A 21,170-nucleotide genomic window follows, 5' to 3' on the forward strand; every position below is an offset into this window, starting at 1 on the left:
ACTCTGTGATCTCCAAGTGGAAGTCATGCCACACAAGAGTCTGAACACCAGCAGAGGTGTAATCAGCTCTAGGGACCTACTGGAATGTTCCGAGAAGGAAATAGTGGAGGGCATTGAAGGAGTCACCCATGCCCGGCGCATTACCAGGCGCAGGGAGGGTGAGGAAGTCAAAACCGCCACTATTATCCTCACATTCGGAACTAGGACACCGCCAGAGTATGTGAAGGCAGGATACCTACGAGTTCCAGTGAGGCCCTACATACCTAACCCCATGAGGTGCTTCAAGTGCCAGGGTTATGGACACAGCGCCAGTCTGCAAGAGGAACACTGTGTGTGCCAGATGTGCTGGAGAGGGTCATGAGGACAAGGGCTGCACAGCCCAGTTCAAATGCCCAAACTGTCAAGCTGGCCACTCAGCCTACTCCAAGGACTGCCCTGTGTGGAAACAGGAGGTTGCCGTGCAGGAGTACAAGGCAAGAAACGGATGTACCTTTAGCCAGGCGAAATCGGCTGTACTGGCCCTACCCAAGGGCCAATTCGGCTTGACAAAGACCTACGCCCAGGCTGTTGCTAAGAAAGGAGGATCCATAGCCACACAGACGGACACATTGACCCCACCACCCCCTCCTCCTCCCCCAACTCAGAAGAAAACACCGCCAAAGAACACACCTCTGAAGAAACAAGAAAGCCCTGTTGTCATGCTAAAGAACAGGTTCTCTGTGCTCGCTGATGAGAGCATGGAGACTGAGCAGCATGTCAAAACCAATACTCCGGGAGAACCCGGAGACATCATGTCTGACACAGGTTCTCCTCAGAGAACCCAGCCAGACACCCCAACCTCTACCGAGTTAGAGGTTGACCAACTCCCTAAGGGGAGAAATCAAAGCGGAGAGGATGCCCGAGGTGAGAGAGGAGGAAATAACCTCCGCTCTAACCAGAGGGATCTCCCCTCTCCAGAGAGAGAGACTTCCCCCAAAAGGGGGTTGTCCTCCTCTCCATCCAAACCCAAGAATAAAAATACCAAGGTCACTGGAATAAAGGGAAACCCCTCCGGGGGCCTCCCAAGGCCAAATAGCTCCAAGTAGGTCATCTAGAATAAGCCATGGATTCCAGAATTGTACAGTGGAATTGTAGAGGCCTCAAGGCCAATTACGAGGAAATGCAGCTACTGATGGACTCTGAGACTCCTGTAGCTGTCTGCTTACAGGAAACATTTCTGAAAGATTGCATCAGCTTTCGAAGCTACCGTGCTTACACCAAGAATGTTGAGGATGCAGAGAGAGCATCAGGTGGAGTCTGTATCCTTGTGAAGGATAGCATCCCCCATGAGAGGGTAGAACTACAGACCACACTACAGGCCGTAGCAGCTAGGATAACCCTTCACAAGGTTATCACTTGCTGCAGCCTGTATCTACCACCAGGCGCTCCATTAAGCCGAACAGACATGGAGGACCTATTGAAACAACTCCCCCGGCCTTATTTAATCCTTGGGGATTTCAATGCCCATAACACCATGTGGGGATCCAACAATACCGACACAAGAGGTCGTATGCTGGAGGATATCTTCCTCCAACATGATTTATGCATACTTAATGATGCATCACCGACCTACTTGCACCCAGGAACTGGATCATTCACATGCATTGACCTCACCGTATGCGTCCCCGGACTTCTGGACGATTTTAAATGGTCAGTTAGCAATGATCTTCGGGGAAGTGATCACTTCCCAATCATCATTACTAACAATCTCCCTTCATTGGGACGACCTCAGCGGTGGAAACTGAATAAGGCCGATTGGGAACAATTCCAAAATAGATGCTCTGAGGATATCACAGAAAATATCCTCCATGAACAGAACCCAGCTGATACCTTTGCTAGCAAGCTACTAAGTATAGCCAGGAAAGTTGTACCCCTAACCTCTGCAAATCCAAAACGGCCTAGCAAACCATGGTTTGATACAGCTTGCAAAAGTGCTATTGGTGATAGGAAAAAACGACTGGCTGCATTTATAAAGAATCCTTCCCAGGAAAACCTAAAGCTATTCAGGATAGCTAGAGCAAAGGCTAGACAAACCATACGGTCAGCCAAAAGGAATTCCTGGAGAAGTTTTGTCGGCAGTCTGGATGCCAAAACTTCTGCTAGAGCGGTTTGGAAGGCAGTAAGGCGAATCAAAGGGAAAGAATCAAATGCAATAGGGCATTTGAAAAACCAAGGACGAACTGTCACGTCCCCCAGAGAAATAGCTGACTGCCTTGCATCCTCAATAGCAGAAAAATCATCCACTGCACACTACACGCCAGAGTTCCAAAAAGTCAAAACCAGGGAGGAAAGACACCCCATTGATTTCAGGTCAGAGAACAATGAAGACTACAACAAACCGTTCTCGCTTGAGGAACTGAGGGAATCGCTGGACAAGTCACATGACACAGCGCCTGGAGAAGACGAAATCCATTACCAGTTCCTCAAGCACCTTCCCGAACCCTCATTGGCAGTCCTGCTAGGGGTCTATAACTGTGTGTGGCAAACAGGCGCTTTCCCAAACAGCTGGAGGAAAGCCACAGTTATACCGATACCTAAACCGGGAAGAGACGGCTCTGACCCAGCTAACTATCGACCAATAGTACTAACAAGCTGCATCTGCAAAACCATGGAAAGAATGATTAACAGTAGGCTGGTCTGGTACCTGGAAAGGAATAAAGTGATCTCAAACTACCAGTGCGGATTCCGGCAGGGGCGGACAACAACTGACCACCTGGTAAGGCTGGAAGCTTATATTAGAAATGCATTACTCAGAAGAGAACATCTAGTAGCTGTATTCTTCGATATAGAAAAGGCCTATGACACAACCTGGAAACATGGCATTCTACGTGACCTGGCGCTTATGGGGCTTAAGGGACACCTCCCCCGTTTTGTGAAGGAATTCCTGAAAGATCGAAAATTTCAGGTTCGAGTGGGCAACTCCGCTTCTGACACTCATGACCAGGAAATGGGTGTACCCCAGGGCAGCATTCTGTCAGTCACCCTGTTCAACATTAAAATAAATAGCATCATAAATGCGCTGTCCCCTGGCATAGAGTGCTCTTTGTATGTTGATGACTTTGTCATTCTTACTTATGGGAAAAACATGAACACCTTAGAAAGGAAATTACAGTTATGTTTAAACAAAATTCAGGGTTGGGCAAACTATAATGGTTTCAAATTCTCAGACTCCAAAACAGTTAGTATGCATTTTTGTAATCTAAGGGGACTCCACCCAGACCCTGAACTATTTATACACAAAAAGAAGATCCCTGTCGTGAAAACTACAAAATTTTTAGGCCTCACCTTAGATTCCAAATTTAATTTTCTCCCCCACATTAAGGAACTTAAGAAGAAATGCCAAAAGTCATTAAACATACTAAGAGTACTCAGCCATACGGACTGGGGAGCTGACAGAGATACCTTGCTGCTGCTCTATCGGAGTCTAATTCGATCCAAGCTAGACTACGGATCCATAATATATGGAGCAGCAAGGAAGTCGTACCTAAAAATACTGGAACCAATACAAAATGCTGCCCTGCGTCTCTGTCTCGGCGCGTTTCGTACATCACCTATCCCAAGTCTCCATGTGGAGGCTGGAGAACTCCCCATGGATATAAGAATGAAAAAGCTTGCAATGCAGTATATAGTCAAGCTAAAATCCAACCCCACGAACCCTGCTTTTGACTCCATATTTAACCCCACAGAGGTAGAATTATACAATCGAAGGCCTAACGTCATACAGCCGTTGGGCCTTCGAATGAGAGAACCCATCCAAAATTTAACCCCACCCATTGACCAAATCTCTAAAATAGAAACCCCTCAGAATCCTCCTTGGCTAATGAATAAACCCAAATTAAATTTATCCCTCCTTAATTTCAAAAAAGAAAATACAGACCCAAGCATACTACAAGTCCACTTTAGGGAACTGCAGGAGAGCTACGGAGATTGTGGCACCATCTACACAGACGGATCCAAAATGGAGGGAAAGGTCGCGTGTGCCTGCTCCTTTCGGAACAAAACAATCTCCCGTAGACTCCCCGATGGCTGCTCCATCTTTACGGCCGAATTGCACGCAATATTGCTTGCACTTATGGCCGTAAAAGCATCAGAAAGGAGTAAATTTATAATCTGCTCCGACTGCATTGCAAGCTTTGGGGCGGATGAAGACTGACATCCCATTGGTACATAAGAGCCTGAAGCTGTTGGACCTAATAACAGCCGACCGTAGGGATGTCACCTTCATCTGGGTCCCCTCCCATGTTGGCATTGAGGGAAACGAAGCCGCAGACAGAGAAGCAAAGAGAGCCCTAAATCATGCGGTGTCAGGAACCCAAATTCCCTACTCGGACCTGAGACAAAGTATTGCCTCTGCCACCTATCGAGAGTGGCAGAACCGATGGGAGGCTGAGACTCACAGTAAACTCAGGCAGATTGTGGCGGATGTCAGGTGGCGGCCCACATCTAAGGGTCTGACAAGGCGTGGTAGCACGACCATGTCCAGACTTAGGATTGGCCACACCTACATCACGCACTCTTTTGTACTGAAGAGAGAGGAGCCCCCACTTTGCGAGTACTGTGACTCTCGCCTCACCGTGGAACATATCCTCGTTGATTGCCCCAGATACCAGGATGTCAGGGCGAAATATTTTAGAGCCACTAATCTAAAAACACTATTTAATAATGTCGACCCTGGGAAGGTACTGGGCTTTATTCGGGAAGTGGGGCTATCTACGAAGATCTGATTTCTGAATTTGTGAACATGCACTATTTACATTAGATTTTTACCAAATATTTAAATTTTTACTACCTTTACTATTTTAACTGTGAATAGACCTTGATTTTAATTATATGACTGTATAGAATCTGGCCCTTGTTGTTTAGAGAGAGAGTAGTCCTTAAGGGACTGCAGGCACGACATGGCCTAAATTGTGCCGATGTGCCTCAAATCAACAAATCAAATCAAATCAAACAATTATTTGAACAAACACAGAACATAAAATATTCAAGAAGAATATCAAGAGAGTGGGTATGCTACCCAACTCTAAAGGTGGAAACTGTCATTAGGGGAGATGTCTAGACTAATCAAAACAAGACTCCCTTTGGGGTGCCTGAGAACTTTGTTTATTGCACTGGGATTTGAAGAGAGCCCAAAGAGCTGTCACAGTCCACAAGCTGTTCCTCAAGGGACAGGCTGCTGTTGTACATAGAATATGGATGTCATTTATTTGCATCTGCTTGGATCACTCCCAGACAGAACAACTGTTCACACAGGAAGGAAACTTTTATTGGCCTAGAATTTTAAGAATCCATGAATCCAAACTATTTTGACCATTGCCAATTTGCTGATGTCACATATCACCCCTGCACCGAAATGAAAGAAAGCAGAATTTGTATCTTTTCCTATAATTTTGTGAATCCTAATAATGGACCCTAATGGTTAATTCTTGGTCACTGTTGTGAATTTAGTTGTGAATTCACTTGTGGTATGTGTGTACAAAACATACCCATAGGGAATGCCCACTCCTTGTGTTACATAATCTTGTAAATACTTCTTTTTTTAATTTTGAATTTTTAAAGAAGGAATGAAGTGTTGTAAGTCTAAGAGTTATTTTTTAAATACATTAATATTACTTATTGGCAAGATAAGAACATTATAAATGTTATCAAAGCCTTTTACCACAATGCAAATAGTTCAATACTTCTAAACAACCAAATTGGAGAAAGTGCGGCAGGGATGCATTCTCTCCCCAGTTCTTTTAAACATTTCTATAATATATATTTGATGGAAACTCTGGAATAATTTACTTATAGCTTTACCATAATGGGGGGGGGGGGGGGGGCTATTTTCAATCTCAGGTTTGCAGAAATTGCAGACCAACTACAAGACCTTACTTCAAAACTGAAAGCTGCAGCTAGAGCAGTTGGTATGGAAATTAATGCTGAAAAAATGCAAAGTACAAGTCTGGGGTGGAGATAATACCAGAGGATGCATACAGTTGAATGGCCAAACATTTGAAGAAGTTGACTCATTTAAGTATCTAGAGTCACACACAACAAGAGATGGAAGATCACTAAAAGGAATTACAACCGTTTATGCTTGGCATCTGCCATAATGAGTAAACTGTAGAAAATCCTGAAGAGTAAAATCAGCTTCCAAGTAAAATTAAAACTATATTCTTCTTAGTGGTCCCTGTACTCAAATGTGCTTGTGAAAGTTGGACACTGAATGCTGAGAAATTGACACTAGCAGCTGGGAAGAGGTGGCACTGGATAGATCCATATGGAGAGTGAGAGCATAAAGGAAGGGTCACGGATTGCAGATGTCATACACAACAGAAGCAGAAAGAAGGGTGAAAATGCAACGGTGCCTGGTGATTATATATAATATGCCAAACCTGCGATTGCAGCTGTGTATCAAGGATTTGCCTGTTTAGTCACACAAGAAGTTGCAAAGGGAAAAGATCGTGCCACAGTTACAGCACCCCTATGATGAAAATCAAGGGATAGATGATGATATTGATATTGAGCTTTTAATTATTCTAAGAAAAGAAGGCTATTTATTTTATACCTATTTATTTATATTTCTTATACTTAGAAATAATTAGCCTACAGTACACACTGTGAAATGCAAAAAAAAATATTTACATCACACCAGTGCATATTTTGTAAAAAAAAAAATAGGTGCCGGTACTCAGTGATGGATTGCCTAACTTTTAACAACTAATAAATTAATAATAAATGTTAAAATGCAAGAAAAGTAATAATTTTCCCCACGTTGAAAAAGTGCCAGTACGCCGTAGTGATGCGTATCATCACAAAAAAAGCACTGCATCACACACAGAAAACTTTGTGTAAAAAAATAAACAAAACATAACAATTAAAGAGAGAAATGAATACATAATGTGAGTTGGCCTACCAATTTCTCGAATAACATGGCAAAGTTCCACAATTTCTGCACTAATATGATGACCAGCTTGTTTGCCTCTGTACTCTGTCAGTGACCCCTCCACTGGTCGACCATAATTAGGATTATTTTTATCTAATGCTTTCCTGTGAGATGCTCCAGCCCATTCAGAAAATGGATTCAATAACTGTTTTTCTTTGTGTTCATCTGCTTTCTTTTGCCACATGGAGATTTTATTATTAAGGCAGTTTTTTTGTGAGGAAACATTTTGACTTGTCATTTTCTCTGCAATATTTTAGAACTATTAGATTACAATTCATATAGCAAGACAACAAAAATTGTAATATTTTTATTTACATTCCACAGAGATCTAATATTATGTTACCCAGCAAACCAAATAGTGTTTCTGAGTTTGAAATATATTAATTAATTTAAGAGTTACACTTCAGATTGAACGCATTGAACTATCTACATATATTTTCAGGATAGAGAAATTATTAATGTGATGTTTTAAGGATCTCAATATGCAGCATGTATGTTTACAACCTTTTTTTTACAGTTACCATATTTATTCTTCAAGTTGTAGCTCTGTGCAGTTGAGCTTAACACTATGCATACAAATCAAGTTGATTAGTAAATTATTTGCTAAGAACTAAAACTCAAAATGAACTTTAGTCTCTCCGACAGTCTCACATGTGCTACATATATATATAAAACAAAAGTGTGTTGGTTAAAAAGAAACAAAACGTTACAAGAAACAAAGTGTGCCAGTCTGTTGTGTTTCAACTTACTGACAAATGTGATGTGTAGGCTATTGGCTTTCCATCTGAGCAATGTGAGTTTTTTTTCCAGAGATGTACTATAAATGTCTTTCAAAGTGTTAGTGATCTGCTTTTGTGCCTCTAGAAATGTATTTAATAATATGGCTGATCATTGAATGTTTTAAAAGTAGCAAAAAAAGTATTTGTTGAGACTGTTTGTAAACATTTATAAAAACAAGTTAAACAACTGGCTGTATTAGCAATAATTTTGTACATTACTAATATCAACCCACTTTATCTGTCTGTCTGGTCAAAGTCTTTCACACGATATTTCTCCCATTTCCCTTTTTCAAATCAAGTTGAAACTTTGCACAATTATTCATTGTTGATGACAACACTTAAATCAATCAAATAATTAACCAGTTATTTAATCAATTATTCATAATTAATATTGTTATATATGTGTTAAATTATAAAACAGTAGGCTAATGTACAGAGTTAGGTCATTCGATAAAAATTTAGAAATAAAAGACTAATAAAATCTTCAATTTTTATATATTATATATAAGTATTTGAATAGTATAGCTCAGTAGCAAAACATATTGGCCTCCCATCATGGAAGCCCAAAGTTCAAATTCCAATTTATAATTGCTTTTGAAAATGCAGCACAGAAACATTCTTCCAAATACCCCCCCCCCCCCCCCAAAAAAAAAAAATAACTGGTCCACAAAATTGATTAGACCACTGATAATTGAAACAGTTAATCCTTTTTAGATTACAAGCCTTTTTGGTATTGCAAGTATAAGTGGTTAAGTTTTGAGTCATTATAAATTAATTTCATTATTAATTTAAAATAATTTATGCAAGAGATGTTTTAAAAACTAGTTTTTAATAGTTTTTGTTATGTTTTCCCTTTATAAAATCTTCCTTTATCAGGGTCACATTTTCTTAGTTTTGATGTTTCCCTAAACTCTTATGATGATATTTAGTGAATTTTTTAATTACATTTACTCCCTGCAGACCCTGCTACATATTTGGGTATATCATCATACATAGATTTAGTTGATGTTTTGTTTGTGTATATTAATCCAGTATTATTATTAATATAAATTATAATAATAATATTACTATAATTACTACTTCGTGACTTTTGTCTCTGCCATCTCTGGTCTTTCCGAATGTATCTAGATTCTAGTATTTTTTTATTTTGTTTTTAATTTGATCATCTTTGATGTCGTTGATGATTGAAATATTGATCATGGGTGGGACTAAAAATAGTAAAAATGCCTATTTTTTTTATTACTACATCTACTACTAGATCTAGATCTACTTTGTCACACTTAGTCGTCTTAGTTTGTGACTTTTGTCTCTGGCGACTCTGTCTCTGGTCTCTCCGAATCCGTGAATGTATCTAGATTTTAGTATTTTTTCTTCAATAATAAACATAATGGTTTTAGATCTAGATCTTAATGATGACTAATTTAAGAAACTGGTATAGGCCTAGTGGCCTACATATTCTAATATATCTTTACGTTCTCAGATACTATATATTAACTTGACATGTTCAAAATAATAAAGATGTTTACAATGTTTCAAAAAATGCAGGTTGATCTCCCTTGTTTATATTGGGCTTAAATTATTTTTTTTTTAAACAAGAGTTAAAGCTGTCACCTTAGGTGTTTTATAGATCTAGATTTTTGAGTTTGATCAGTGGTTCCCAAACATTTTATCTCGTATACCCCTAGGCCCTAGCCAAGCATTCCAGTTTTTGGTAGACCTTTACTTAGCTTATAATGCATTATTGAAAATTCATCAGCTTCAAATGTATTTTTCAGCGATTTCTAAGTCGTATATATTTATTAATGAAATTCAAATTAAAACATAGCAGAATAAAATTTTATATTTAATACGAAAATTCACCAAGCAAAAAAAAAAAAAAAAAAAAAACATATTGGTGGGCTGCTTCAAATCTTTCTCAGATTTTTGTATCGGCTCATGTTAGCCTTTTTTAAAATTAAACTTAATTTAAACCGCTCTTTATTTTTTAACTATGACAAATATTGCGTCGTTGACACCAGGCAAATGAATTTCTGAGATTCATGATGCAGGAAAACGCCTGGGACAGGGGGTTCTTCTAGACCCCTTAGCTGACTTAGGAGAGATCCAAGCGAACATGTTTTTGGTTGGTTTGGGCGAGGGAATAACTAGCAAAAGTTTGAAAAAAAAAACAACGCTGAACTACAATATTATGGAGTTAACAAAAACACCCTTTTTTCTGGCATAGTCAAATGTTTTAGGAGAAAGAGGAGAAATTCTGAGAAATACACATTTAGTATATCAACTGTATATATTAAAATCAAATATAAAGTGAAAATATTAACTCTATATATTTAAGTCAAATATAATTTTAAATGGACAGATCAATTGTGTATTTCCATGTAAAACTACAAAGTGGAGATATCAACTGTATATTTCCATCGCAGATCATAGTTAGAAATGGTTGATTTCCTGAAAAAAGTTCCTTTGATTTGCATCCTGCTTTCAGAACGATCGCCAACCATCAAGATCAACTTAAATGCTAGACCACCAGGATCTCTAGTCACAGTTGACAGGTCAGACTCCAGTAATAGACCTTGTATTACTACTCGCTCTTCCCCACATTCAGTAATCTTTGCATCTTCACAGCCGCAATCAACAACCCACTTCATTATCTTTTCACATGCTGATTGTCCACTGACAAAGTCTGAAGATTTGCTTTGTAATAATGTTAAACTAGCAGCTGTGGAATAGTTTAGTTGAGAATATGTTTCTGTTTTATTTGAACACGTTTCTGTGATTTTGACGTCGCTTGTGTTTTGACCTCCGGTAATTACCTCTTGTACTGCAACATTAATCAATGAAATGTTCTCACGCTTGACTTTGGATTTAGGACTGCTTAAATGTAATCGTCTGGCATACGAAGCTTCTCTCAGATACTCTTCTTGCAGCTCTTTATTAACAGCACACAGACCCGCACTGGAACACAAAGCAGCGAATGAAGAAGCTGAAGTAGGAAATGTTGGCACTAAAGGCAAAATTAGCTGTGCTCTCAAAACCTCGGCAAGCCAAACTGGTAACTGGTTATCAGTTGTGGGCTGAAAACGTTTGTGTAGAATGTCGTAATGGCAAGAAGTGATCAGGCGATCTACTATGTCCAGGTAGCTTTCAAGAGCTTTTCGTTTTTTCTTAATTGCCTGAAGCCGGGTTTGCATAGTCTCTTCTGATGTATTTCTTTTCTGCTTATTTTGATTCTCCAGACAACAATGTTCACTGACGCAAGCACGGCACCATTTTTGAAAACTGTAGAACAAAACAAAAAAAAAGTATTTAATTTCAAACTTGTAACACTAGCTAGTCTGCTACATTGCTTGCCTATTATAGAAGCCGGCTGTTTACATTGATGATAGGCCTAAGACTACCAGCGCTCGGCCATTACGTGTGCCATGAAAGTGCAATAGCCCAGGCAGCCTACAGTTAAGAAGTAGAAAAAAAAATTGGCCCTAATTATAGTCTACTTGGAAAGTTATTTTATAAAAGTTACCATAATAGTGGAATATTGCTATTAATTTTTTTTATTAGCTATCGTGATTAATACAAAGGCCTTGTGTTAAAAAAATACAATGAATAAATTGCAAACATTAAGATTTCACCTTCACCTATCCATTAGTCTGTTGAACCGTTGGGTACCATGCATATGTGACCCTCTTTCTCCATTCTTAAATTTTGTCCTGACTAGAATCTCTTTCAATGACAGGCCCATCCATTCTTTGATGTTATTTTCCCATCTCTTTCTCCGTCTGGATCTTCTTTTCTCTGGTACTGTTCCCTAGGCTGAAGGAAGGTCTTTAGAAGCTCTGGTCACCTTGTAATAAGGCCATAGGCCTACAGTTTTAGTTAGCGTTTTTTTTTTAACAGTTGTCAGCATGCTACCGTGGGGTAGTCCATCTGTTTCGAATCTCCAGGGTGGTTGCCTGGTCGTGCGGTATGCGCGCTGGACTGTCGTTTAGACTTATTGATGGTCCCGGGTTCGTACCTTTCCCGCTGCCATTCCCCGTCGTCCTGCGGGAGGTTTGGACTAGGAAATTAAGTAACATCCAAACATCCGAAACACGTACAAACAAACAACATTGGTGATGCACTCTTTGTGTGTGCTACATCCATTGCTAGAATCTTCCTCTTTAGTTCAACTGGAAGTAGCATCCATTGCTAGAATCTTCCTCTTTAGTTCAACTGGAAGTAGCATCCATTGCTAGAATCTTCCTCTTTAGTTCAACTGGAAGTAGCATCCATTGCTAGAATCTTCCTCTTTAGTTCAACTGGAAGTAGCATCCATTGCTAGAATCTTCCTCTTTAGTTCAACTGGAAGTAGCATCCATTGCTAGAATCTTCCTCTTTAGTTCAACTGGAAGTAGCATCTAAGATTCGCAATCATAAGAGAATATGGCCATGACCCTAAAAAGCGCATCTGTCTGATTATGTTTAGTTTACTTAAATTCAAGTCTCTAGAATGATGAAACAGTAGATCTTTATTTTAGTTTTGAGTTAATCAATTTTGATATCTATATGCATTAAATAATGAATTTAGTTCGGAACATTTATTTTGGAAGAGCCCATCAGGTCATAAATAACTCATGAATCTAAATCACATAGAGAGAACATCCAGCAGTGTGACAAAGAAGGGAACGTTGATTAGACCTGAACTTACATTGGGCTTTCTAGATAAATCATCTCACGGAAAGATAAGCATGTCGGTAGATAGGCTGTTAGCATTGGTCAAATTTGATCTTAAACATGTAGAGGTGTTATAGGAAATGCCTGTTTAAAGTAATGTGAGCACCGTTGAACATTGTAAAGTAGGATAGTGGGACTTATTATATACACTAACAAACACTGTATTGCTAAATTTATTCTTGCAAATGATAGGCATATCAGTATATGGCTTTTAATATCACCTCCCCCACCCTTTATTTTTTCCCTGTCAACTAGCGCATTCATTCGACATGTCAGCAGCATATAGGTCTCAGCGGGTTACATTAGCATTGCTGGCCAGACAAAACATACTATTATTTAGGTCTACTATTACACGTATCAACCTTCACCACGTTTTATTTAGGTCTACTATTACACGTATCAACCTTCACCACGTTTTATTTAGGTCTACTATTAGACGTATCAACCTTCACCACGTTTTATTTAGGTCTACTATTAGACGTATCAACCTTCACCACGTTTTATTTAGGTCTACTATTACACGTATCAACCTTCACCACGTTTTATTTAGGTCTACTATTACACGTATCAACCTTCACCACTTTTGATTTAGGTCTACTATTACACGTATCAACCTTCACCACGTTTTATTTAGGTCTATTATTACACGTATCAACCTTCACCACGTTTTATTTAGGTCTACTATTACACGTATCAACCTTCACCACGTTTTATTTAGGTCTACTATTACACGTATCAACCTTCACCACGTTTTATTTAGGTCTACTATTACACGTATCAACCTTCACCACGTTTTATTTAGGTCTACTATTACACGTATCAACCTTCACCACGTTTTATTTAGGTCTACTATTACACGTATCAACCTTCACCACTTTTGATTTAGGTCTACTATTACACGTATCAACCTTCACCACGTTTTATTTAGGTCTATTATTACACGTATCAACCTTCACCACGTTTTATTTAGGTCTACTATTACACGTATCAACCTTCACCACGTTTTATTTAGGTCTACTATTACACGTATCAACCTTCACCACGTTTTATTTAGGTCTACTATTACACGTATCAACCTTCACCACGTTTTATTTAGGTCTACTATTACACGTATCAACCTTCACCACGTTTTATTTAGGTCTACTATTACACGTATCAACCTTCACCACGTTTTATTCAGGTCTACTATTACACGTATCAACCTTCACCACATTTTATTCAGGTCTACTATTACACGTATCAACCTTCACCACGTTTTATTTAGGTCTACTATTACACGTATCAACCTTCACCACGTTTTATTCAGGTCTACTTTTACACGTATCAACCTTCACCACGTTTTATTTAGGTCTACTATTACACGTATCAACCTTCACCACGTTTTATTTAGGTCTACTATTACACGTATCAACCTTCACCACGTTTTATTTAGGTCTACTATTACACGTATCAACCTTCACCACGTTTTATTCAGGTCTACTATTACACGTATCAACCTTCACCACGTTTTATTCAGGTCTACTATTACACGTATCAACCTTCACCACGTTTTATTTTCGACTTCCTTGATTTGATCCATTGTGAGCTTACCGTCGGCTTATTTTCTCTTCCATCAATAGTTCCATTGTTCTCAGTCCTTCATCCTCTGCATTAGGAATCCAGCATTTTGTACTGCCAGCACTCTTTGGTTTGACTGATTGCACTAACGTGAATGGCATGGTTAATACAAATCTCTAGATCTAGAGCTGTTAGAATTCCAAATCAATCTGTTATATTCATTTTTGATCAAGCGAATTATGTTCTTTGATACACCGCCGTTGTATTGTCTTATTTAGTCCATCAACGGATATGAATATTACTGTACTGTAAACTATGTTGGAATTTGAGTTAGAGATTATTCAAGATAAATTTCTTCAGATCATTGATCATTCAGTTCATTGTATTATTTAAATTGTTAATGAATTAGCCATATAATGTGCAGTTTACTGAAATAATATACATTAAACTCTAGAACTGAGGTAAATGTGATACTTCAGAGTGACAAGACTATTACATAGACATGTTCAACCAGACACCAGAGAGTGACAAGACTTTTACATAGACATGTTCAACAAGACACCAGAGAGTGACAAGACTATTACATAGACATGTTCAACCAGACATCAGAGAGTGACAAGACTATTACATAGACATGTTCAACCAGACATCAGAGAGTGACAAGACTTTTACATAGACATGTTCAACAAGACACCAGAGAGTGACAAGACTATTACATAGACATGTTCAACCAGACATAAAGGAGTGAGAAGACTATTACATAGACATGTTCAACAAGACACCAGAGAGTGACAAGACTATTACATAGACATGTTCAACCAGACATCAGAGAGTGACAAGACTTTTACATAGACATGTTCAACAAGACACCAGAGAGTGACAAGACTATTACATAGACATGTTCAACAAGACATCAGAGAGTGACAAGACTATTACATAGACATGTTCAACCAGACATCAGAGAGTGACAAGACTATTACATAGACATGTTCAACAAGACATCAGAGAGTGACAAGACTATTACATAGACATGTTCAACCAGACACCAGAGAGTGACAAGACTATTACATAGACATGTTCAACCAGACATCAGAGAGTGACAAGACTATTACATAGACATGTTCAACCAGACATCAGAGAGTGACAAGACTATTACATAGACATGTTCAACCAGACACCAGAGAGTGACAAGACTATAACATAGACATGTTCAACCAGACACCAGAGAGTGACAAGACTATTACATAGACATGTTCAACCAGACATCAGAGAGTGACAAGACTATTACATAGACATGTTCAACCAGACACCAGAGAGTGACAAGACTATTACATAGACATGTTCAACCAGACATCAGAGAGTGACAAGACTATAACATAGACATGTTCAACCAGACACCAGAGAGTGACAAGACTATAACATAGACATGTTCAACAAGACACCAGAGAGTGACAAGACTATTACATAGACATGTTCAACCAGACATCAGAGAGTGACAAGACTTTTACATAGACATGTTCAACAAGACACCAGAGAGTGACAAGACTATTACATAGACATGTTCAACAAGACATCAGAGAGTGACAAGACTATTACATAGACATGTTCAACAAGACATCAGAGAGTGACAAGACTATTACATAGACATGTTCAACCAGACATCAGAGAGTGACAAGACTATAACATAGACATGTTCAACCAGACACCAGAGAGTGACAAGACTATTACATAGACATGCTCAAAAAGACATCAGAGAGTGACAAGACTATTACATAGACATGTTCAACCAGACACCAGAGAGTGACAAGACTATTACATAGACATGTTCAACAAGACACCAGAGAGTGACAAGACTATTACATAGAAATGTTCAACCAGACATCAGAGAGTGACAAGACTATTACATAGACATGTTCAACCAGACATCAGAGAGTGACAAGACTATAACATAGACATGTTCAACCAGACATCAGAGAGTGACAAGACTATTACATAGACATGTTCAACAAGACACCAGAGAGTGACAAGACTATTACATAGACATGTTCAACCAGACATCAGAGAGTGACAAGACTATTACATAGACATGTTCAACCAGACATCAGAGAGTGACAAGACTATAACATAGACATGTTCAACCAGACACCAGAGAGTGACAAGACTATAACATAGACATGTTCAACAAGACATCAGAGAGTGACAAGACTATTACATAGACATGTTCAACAAGACACCAGAGAGTGACAAGACTATTACATAGACATGTTCAACAAGACACCAGAGAGTGACAAGACTATTACATAGACATGTTCAACCAGACATCAGAGAGTGACAAGACTATTACATAGACATGTTCAACCAGACATCAGAGAGTGACAAGACTATAACATAGACATGTTCAACCAGAAATCAGAGAGTGACAAGACTATTACATAGACATGTTCAACCAGACATCAGAGAGTGACAAGACTATAACATAGACATGTTCAACCAGACATCAGAGAGTGACAAGACTATTACATAGACATGTTCAACCAGACATCAGAGAGTGACAAGACTTTTACATAGACATGTTCAACCAGACATCAGAGAGTGACAAGACTATTACATAGACATGTTCAACAAGACATCAGAGAGTGACAAGACTATTACATAGACATGTTCAACCAGACACCAGAGAGTGACAAGACTATTACATAGACATGTTCAACAAGACACCAGAGAGTGACAAGACTATAACATAGACATGTTCAACCAGACATCAGAGAGTGGCAAGACTATTACATAGACAAGTTCAACAAGACATCAGAGAGTGACAAGACTATTACATAGACATGTTCAACCAGACATCAGAGAGTGACAAGACTATTACATAGACATGTTCAACCAGACATCAGAGAGTGAGTAGACTATTACATAGACATGTTCAACAAGACACCAGAGAGTGACAAGACTATTACATAGACATGTTCAACCAGACATCAGAGAGTGACAAGACTATTACATAGACATGTTCAACAAGACACCAGAGAGTGACAAGAGTATTACATAGACATGTTCAACCAGACACCAGAGAGTGACAAGACTATTACATAGACATGTTCAACAAGACACCAGAGAGTGACAAGACTATTACATAGACATGTTCAACCAGACATCAGAGAGTGACAAGACTATTACATAGACATGTTCAACCAGACATCAGAGAGTGACAAGACTATTACATAGACATGTTCAACAAGACACCAGATAGTGACAAGACTATTACATAGACATGTTCAACCAGACACCAGAGAGTGACAAGACTATTACATAGACATGTTCAACCAGACATCAGAGAGTGACAAGACTATTACATAGACATGTTCAACAAGACACCAGAGAGTGACAAGACTATTACATAGACATGTTCAACCAGACATCAGAGAGTGACAAGACTATTACATAGACATGTTCAACCAGACATCAGAGAGTGACAAGACTATAACATAGACATGTTCAACCAGACATCAGAGAGTGACAAGACTATTACATAGACATGTTCAACCAGACATCAGAGAGTGACAAGACTTTTACATAGACATGTTCAACCAGACATCAGAGAGTGACAAGACTATTACATAGACATGTTCAACCAGACACCAGAGAGTGACAAGACTATTACATAGACATGTTCAACCAGACACCAGAGAGTGACAAGACTATTACATAGACATGTTCAACCAGACATCAGAGAGTGACAAGACTATTACATAGACATGTTCAACCAGACATCAGAGAGTGACAAGACTTTTACATAGACATGTTCAACAAGACACCAGAGAGTGACAAGACTATTACATAGACATGTTCAACCAGACATCAGAGAGTGACAAGACTATTACATAGACATGTTCAACAAGACACCAGAGAGTGACAAGACTATTACATAGACATGTTCAACCAGACATCAGAGAGTGACAAGACTATTACATAGACATGTTCAACAAGACACCAGAGAGTGACAAGACTATTACATAGACATGTTCAACCAGACACCAGAGAGTGACAAGACTATTACATAGACATGTTAAACAAGACATCAGAGAGTGACAAGACTATTACATAGACATGTTCAACCAGACACCAGAGAGGGACAAGACTATTACATAGACATGTTCAACCAGACATCAGAGAGTGACAAGACTATTACATAGACATGTTCAACCAGACATCAGAGAGTGACAAGACTATTACATAGACATGTTCAACCAGACATCAGAGAGTGACAAGACTATAACATAGACATGTTCAACCAGACATCAGAGAGTGACAAGACTATTACATAGACATGTTCAACAAGACACCAGAGAGTGACAAGACTATTACATAGGCATGTTCAACCAGACATCAGAGAGTGACAAGACTATTACATAGACATGTTCAACCAGACATCAGAGAGTGACAAGACTATAACATAGACATGTTCAACCAGACACCAGAGAGTGACAAGACTATTACATAGACATGTTCAACAAGACATCAGAGAGTGACAAGACTATTACATAGACATGTTCAACAAGACACCAGAGAGTGACAAGACTATTACATAGACATGTTCAACAAGACACCAGAGAGTGACAAGACTATTACATAGACATGTTCAACCAGACATCAGAGAGTGACAAGACTATTACATAGACATGTTCAACCAGACATCAGAGAGTGACAAGACTATTACATAGACATGTTCAACCAGACATCAGAGAGTGACAAGACTATTACATAGACATGTTCAACCAGACATCAGAGAGTGACAAGACTATTACATAGACATGTTCAACAAGACATCAGAGAGTGACAAGACTATTACATAGACATGTTCAACCAGACATCAGAGAGTGACAAGACTATTACATAGACATGTTTAACCAGACACCAGAGAGTGACAAGACTATTACATAGACATGTTTAACCAGACACCAGAGAGTGACAAGACTATTACATAGACATGTTCAACAAGACACCAGAGAGTGACAAGACTATAACATAGACATGTTCAACCAGACATCAGAGAGTGACAAGACTATTACATAGACATGTTCAACCAGACATCAGAGAGTGACAAGACTATAACATAGACATGTTCAACCAGACATCAGAGAGTGACAAGAATATTACATAGACATGTTCAACCAGACATCAGAGAGTGACAAGACTTTTACATAGACATGTTCAACCAGACATCAGAGAGTGACAAGACTATTACATAGACATGTTCAACAAGACATCAGAGAGTGACAAGACTATTACATAGACATGTTCAACCAGACACCAGAGAGTGACAAGACTATTACATAGACATGTTCAACCAGACACCAGAGAGTGACAAGACTATTACATAGACATGTTCAACCAGACATCAGAGAGTGACAAGACTATTACATAGACATGTTCAACCAGACATCAGAGAGTGACAAGACTTTTACATAGACATGTTCAACAAGACACCAGAGAGTGACAAGACTATTACATAGACATGTTCAACCAGACATCAGAGAGTGACAAGACTATTACATAGACATGTTCAACAAGACACCAGAGAGTGACAAGACTATTACATAGACATGTTCAACCAGACATCAGAGAGTGACAAGACTATTACATAGACATGTTCAACAAGACACCAGAGAGTGACAAGACTATTACATAGACATGTTCAACCAGACACCAGAGAGTGACAAGACTATTACATAGACATGTTAAACAAGACATCAGAGAGTGACAAGACTATTACATAGACATGTTCAACCAGACACCAGAGAGGGACAAGACTATTACATAGACATGTTCAACCAGACATCAGAGAGTGACAAGACTATTACATAGACATGTTCAACCAGACATCAGAGAGTGACAAGACTATTACATAGACATGTTCAACCAGACATCAGAGAGTGACAAGACTATAACATAGACATGTTCAACCAGACATCAGAGAGTGACAAGACTATTACATAGACATGTTCAACAAGACACCAGAGAGTGACAAGACTATTACATAGGCATGTTCAACCAGACATCAGAGAGTGACAAGACTATTACATAGACATGTTCAACCAGACATCAGAGAGTGACAAGACTATAACATAGACATGTTCAACCAGACACCAGAGAGTGACAAGACTATTACATAGACATGTTCAACAAGACATCAGAGAGTGACAAGACTATTACATAGACATGTTCAACAAGACACCAGAGAGTGACAAGACTATTACATAGACATGTTCAACAAGACACCAGAGAGTGACAAGACTATTACATAGACATGTTCAACCAGACATCAGAGAGTGACAAGACTATTACATAGACATGTTCAACCAGACATCAGAGAGTGACAAGACTATAACATAGACATGTTCAACCAGACATCAGAGAGTGACAAGACTATTACATAGACATGTTCAACCAGACATCAGAGAGTGACAAGACTATTACATAGACATGTTCAACCAGACACCAGAGAGTGACAAGACTATTACATAGACATGTTCAACAAGACACCAGAGAGTGACAAGACTATAACATAGACATGTTCAACCAGACATCAGAGAGTGGCAAGACTATTACATAGACATGTTCAACCAGACATCAGAGAGTGACAAGACTATTACATAGACATGTTCAACTAGACATCAGAGAGTGACAAGACTATTACATAGACATGTTCAACCAGACATCAGAGAGTGAGTAGACTATTACATAGACATGTTCAACAAGACACCAGAGAGTGACAAGACTATTACATAGACATGTTCAACCAGACATCAGAGAGTGACAAGACTATTACATAGACATGTTCAACAAGACACCAGAGAGTGACAAGAGTATTACATAGACATGTTCAACCAGACACCAGAGAGTGACAAGACTATTACATAGACATGTTCAACAAGACACCAGAGAGTGACAAGACTATTACATAGACATGTTCAACCAGACATCAGAGAGTGACAAGACTATTACATAGACATGTTCAACCAGACATCAGAGAGTGACAAGACTATTACATAGACATGTTCAACAAGACGCCAGATAGTGACAAGACTATTACATAGACATGTTCAACCAGACACCAGAGAGTGACAAGACTATTACATAGACATGTTCAACAA

General features: G+C 38.8%; 1 protein-coding gene and 1 long non-coding RNA gene across 2 annotated transcripts; both read right to left on the reverse strand.

Annotated features, from left to right (window-relative positions):
• Positions 1–7,716: 7,716 nt before the first annotated feature.
• LOC106060157 (uncharacterized) lies at positions 7,717–9,269 on the reverse strand. Its single transcript, XR_008777086.1, has 2 exons — positions 9,199–9,269; positions 7,717–7,827 (listed from the first exon to the last, which is right to left on the reverse strand). It is a non-coding gene; the product is annotated as an uncharacterized LOC106060157 (long non-coding RNA).
• A 704-nt stretch (positions 9,270–9,973) lies between these two features.
• LOC106079268 (uncharacterized) lies at positions 9,974–14,324 on the reverse strand. The gene is made up of 2 exons (XM_013240417.2): positions 14,047–14,324; positions 9,974–11,025 (listed from the first exon to the last, which is right to left on the reverse strand). The coding sequence occupies exons 1-2, from the start codon at positions 14,172–14,174 to the stop codon at positions 10,131–10,133; spliced, it is 1,023 nt and encodes a 340-aa protein (XP_013095871.2). The 5' UTR covers positions 14,175–14,324; the 3' UTR covers positions 9,974–10,130.
• Between the last annotated feature and the right edge of the window lie 6,846 nt (positions 14,325–21,170).

Source organism: Biomphalaria glabrata, chromosome 3, assembly GCF_947242115.1.
Source record: "Biomphalaria glabrata chromosome 3, xgBioGlab47.1, whole genome shotgun sequence".
Lineage (NCBI taxonomy): Eukaryota > Metazoa > Mollusca > Gastropoda > Planorbidae > Biomphalaria > Biomphalaria glabrata.

Excerpts from the sequence above, each read along its gene's own strand:
- LOC106079268 (XM_013240417.2), bottom strand. The coding sequence starts at position 14,174 with ATGCCATTCACGTTAGTGCAATCAGTCAAACCAAAGAGTGCTGGCAGT. Across the intron at positions 11,026-14,046 it reads GAAGAGAAAATAAGCCGACG|TTTTCAAAAATGGTGCCGTG; the intron begins GTAAGCTCACAA and ends TTTGTTCTACAG.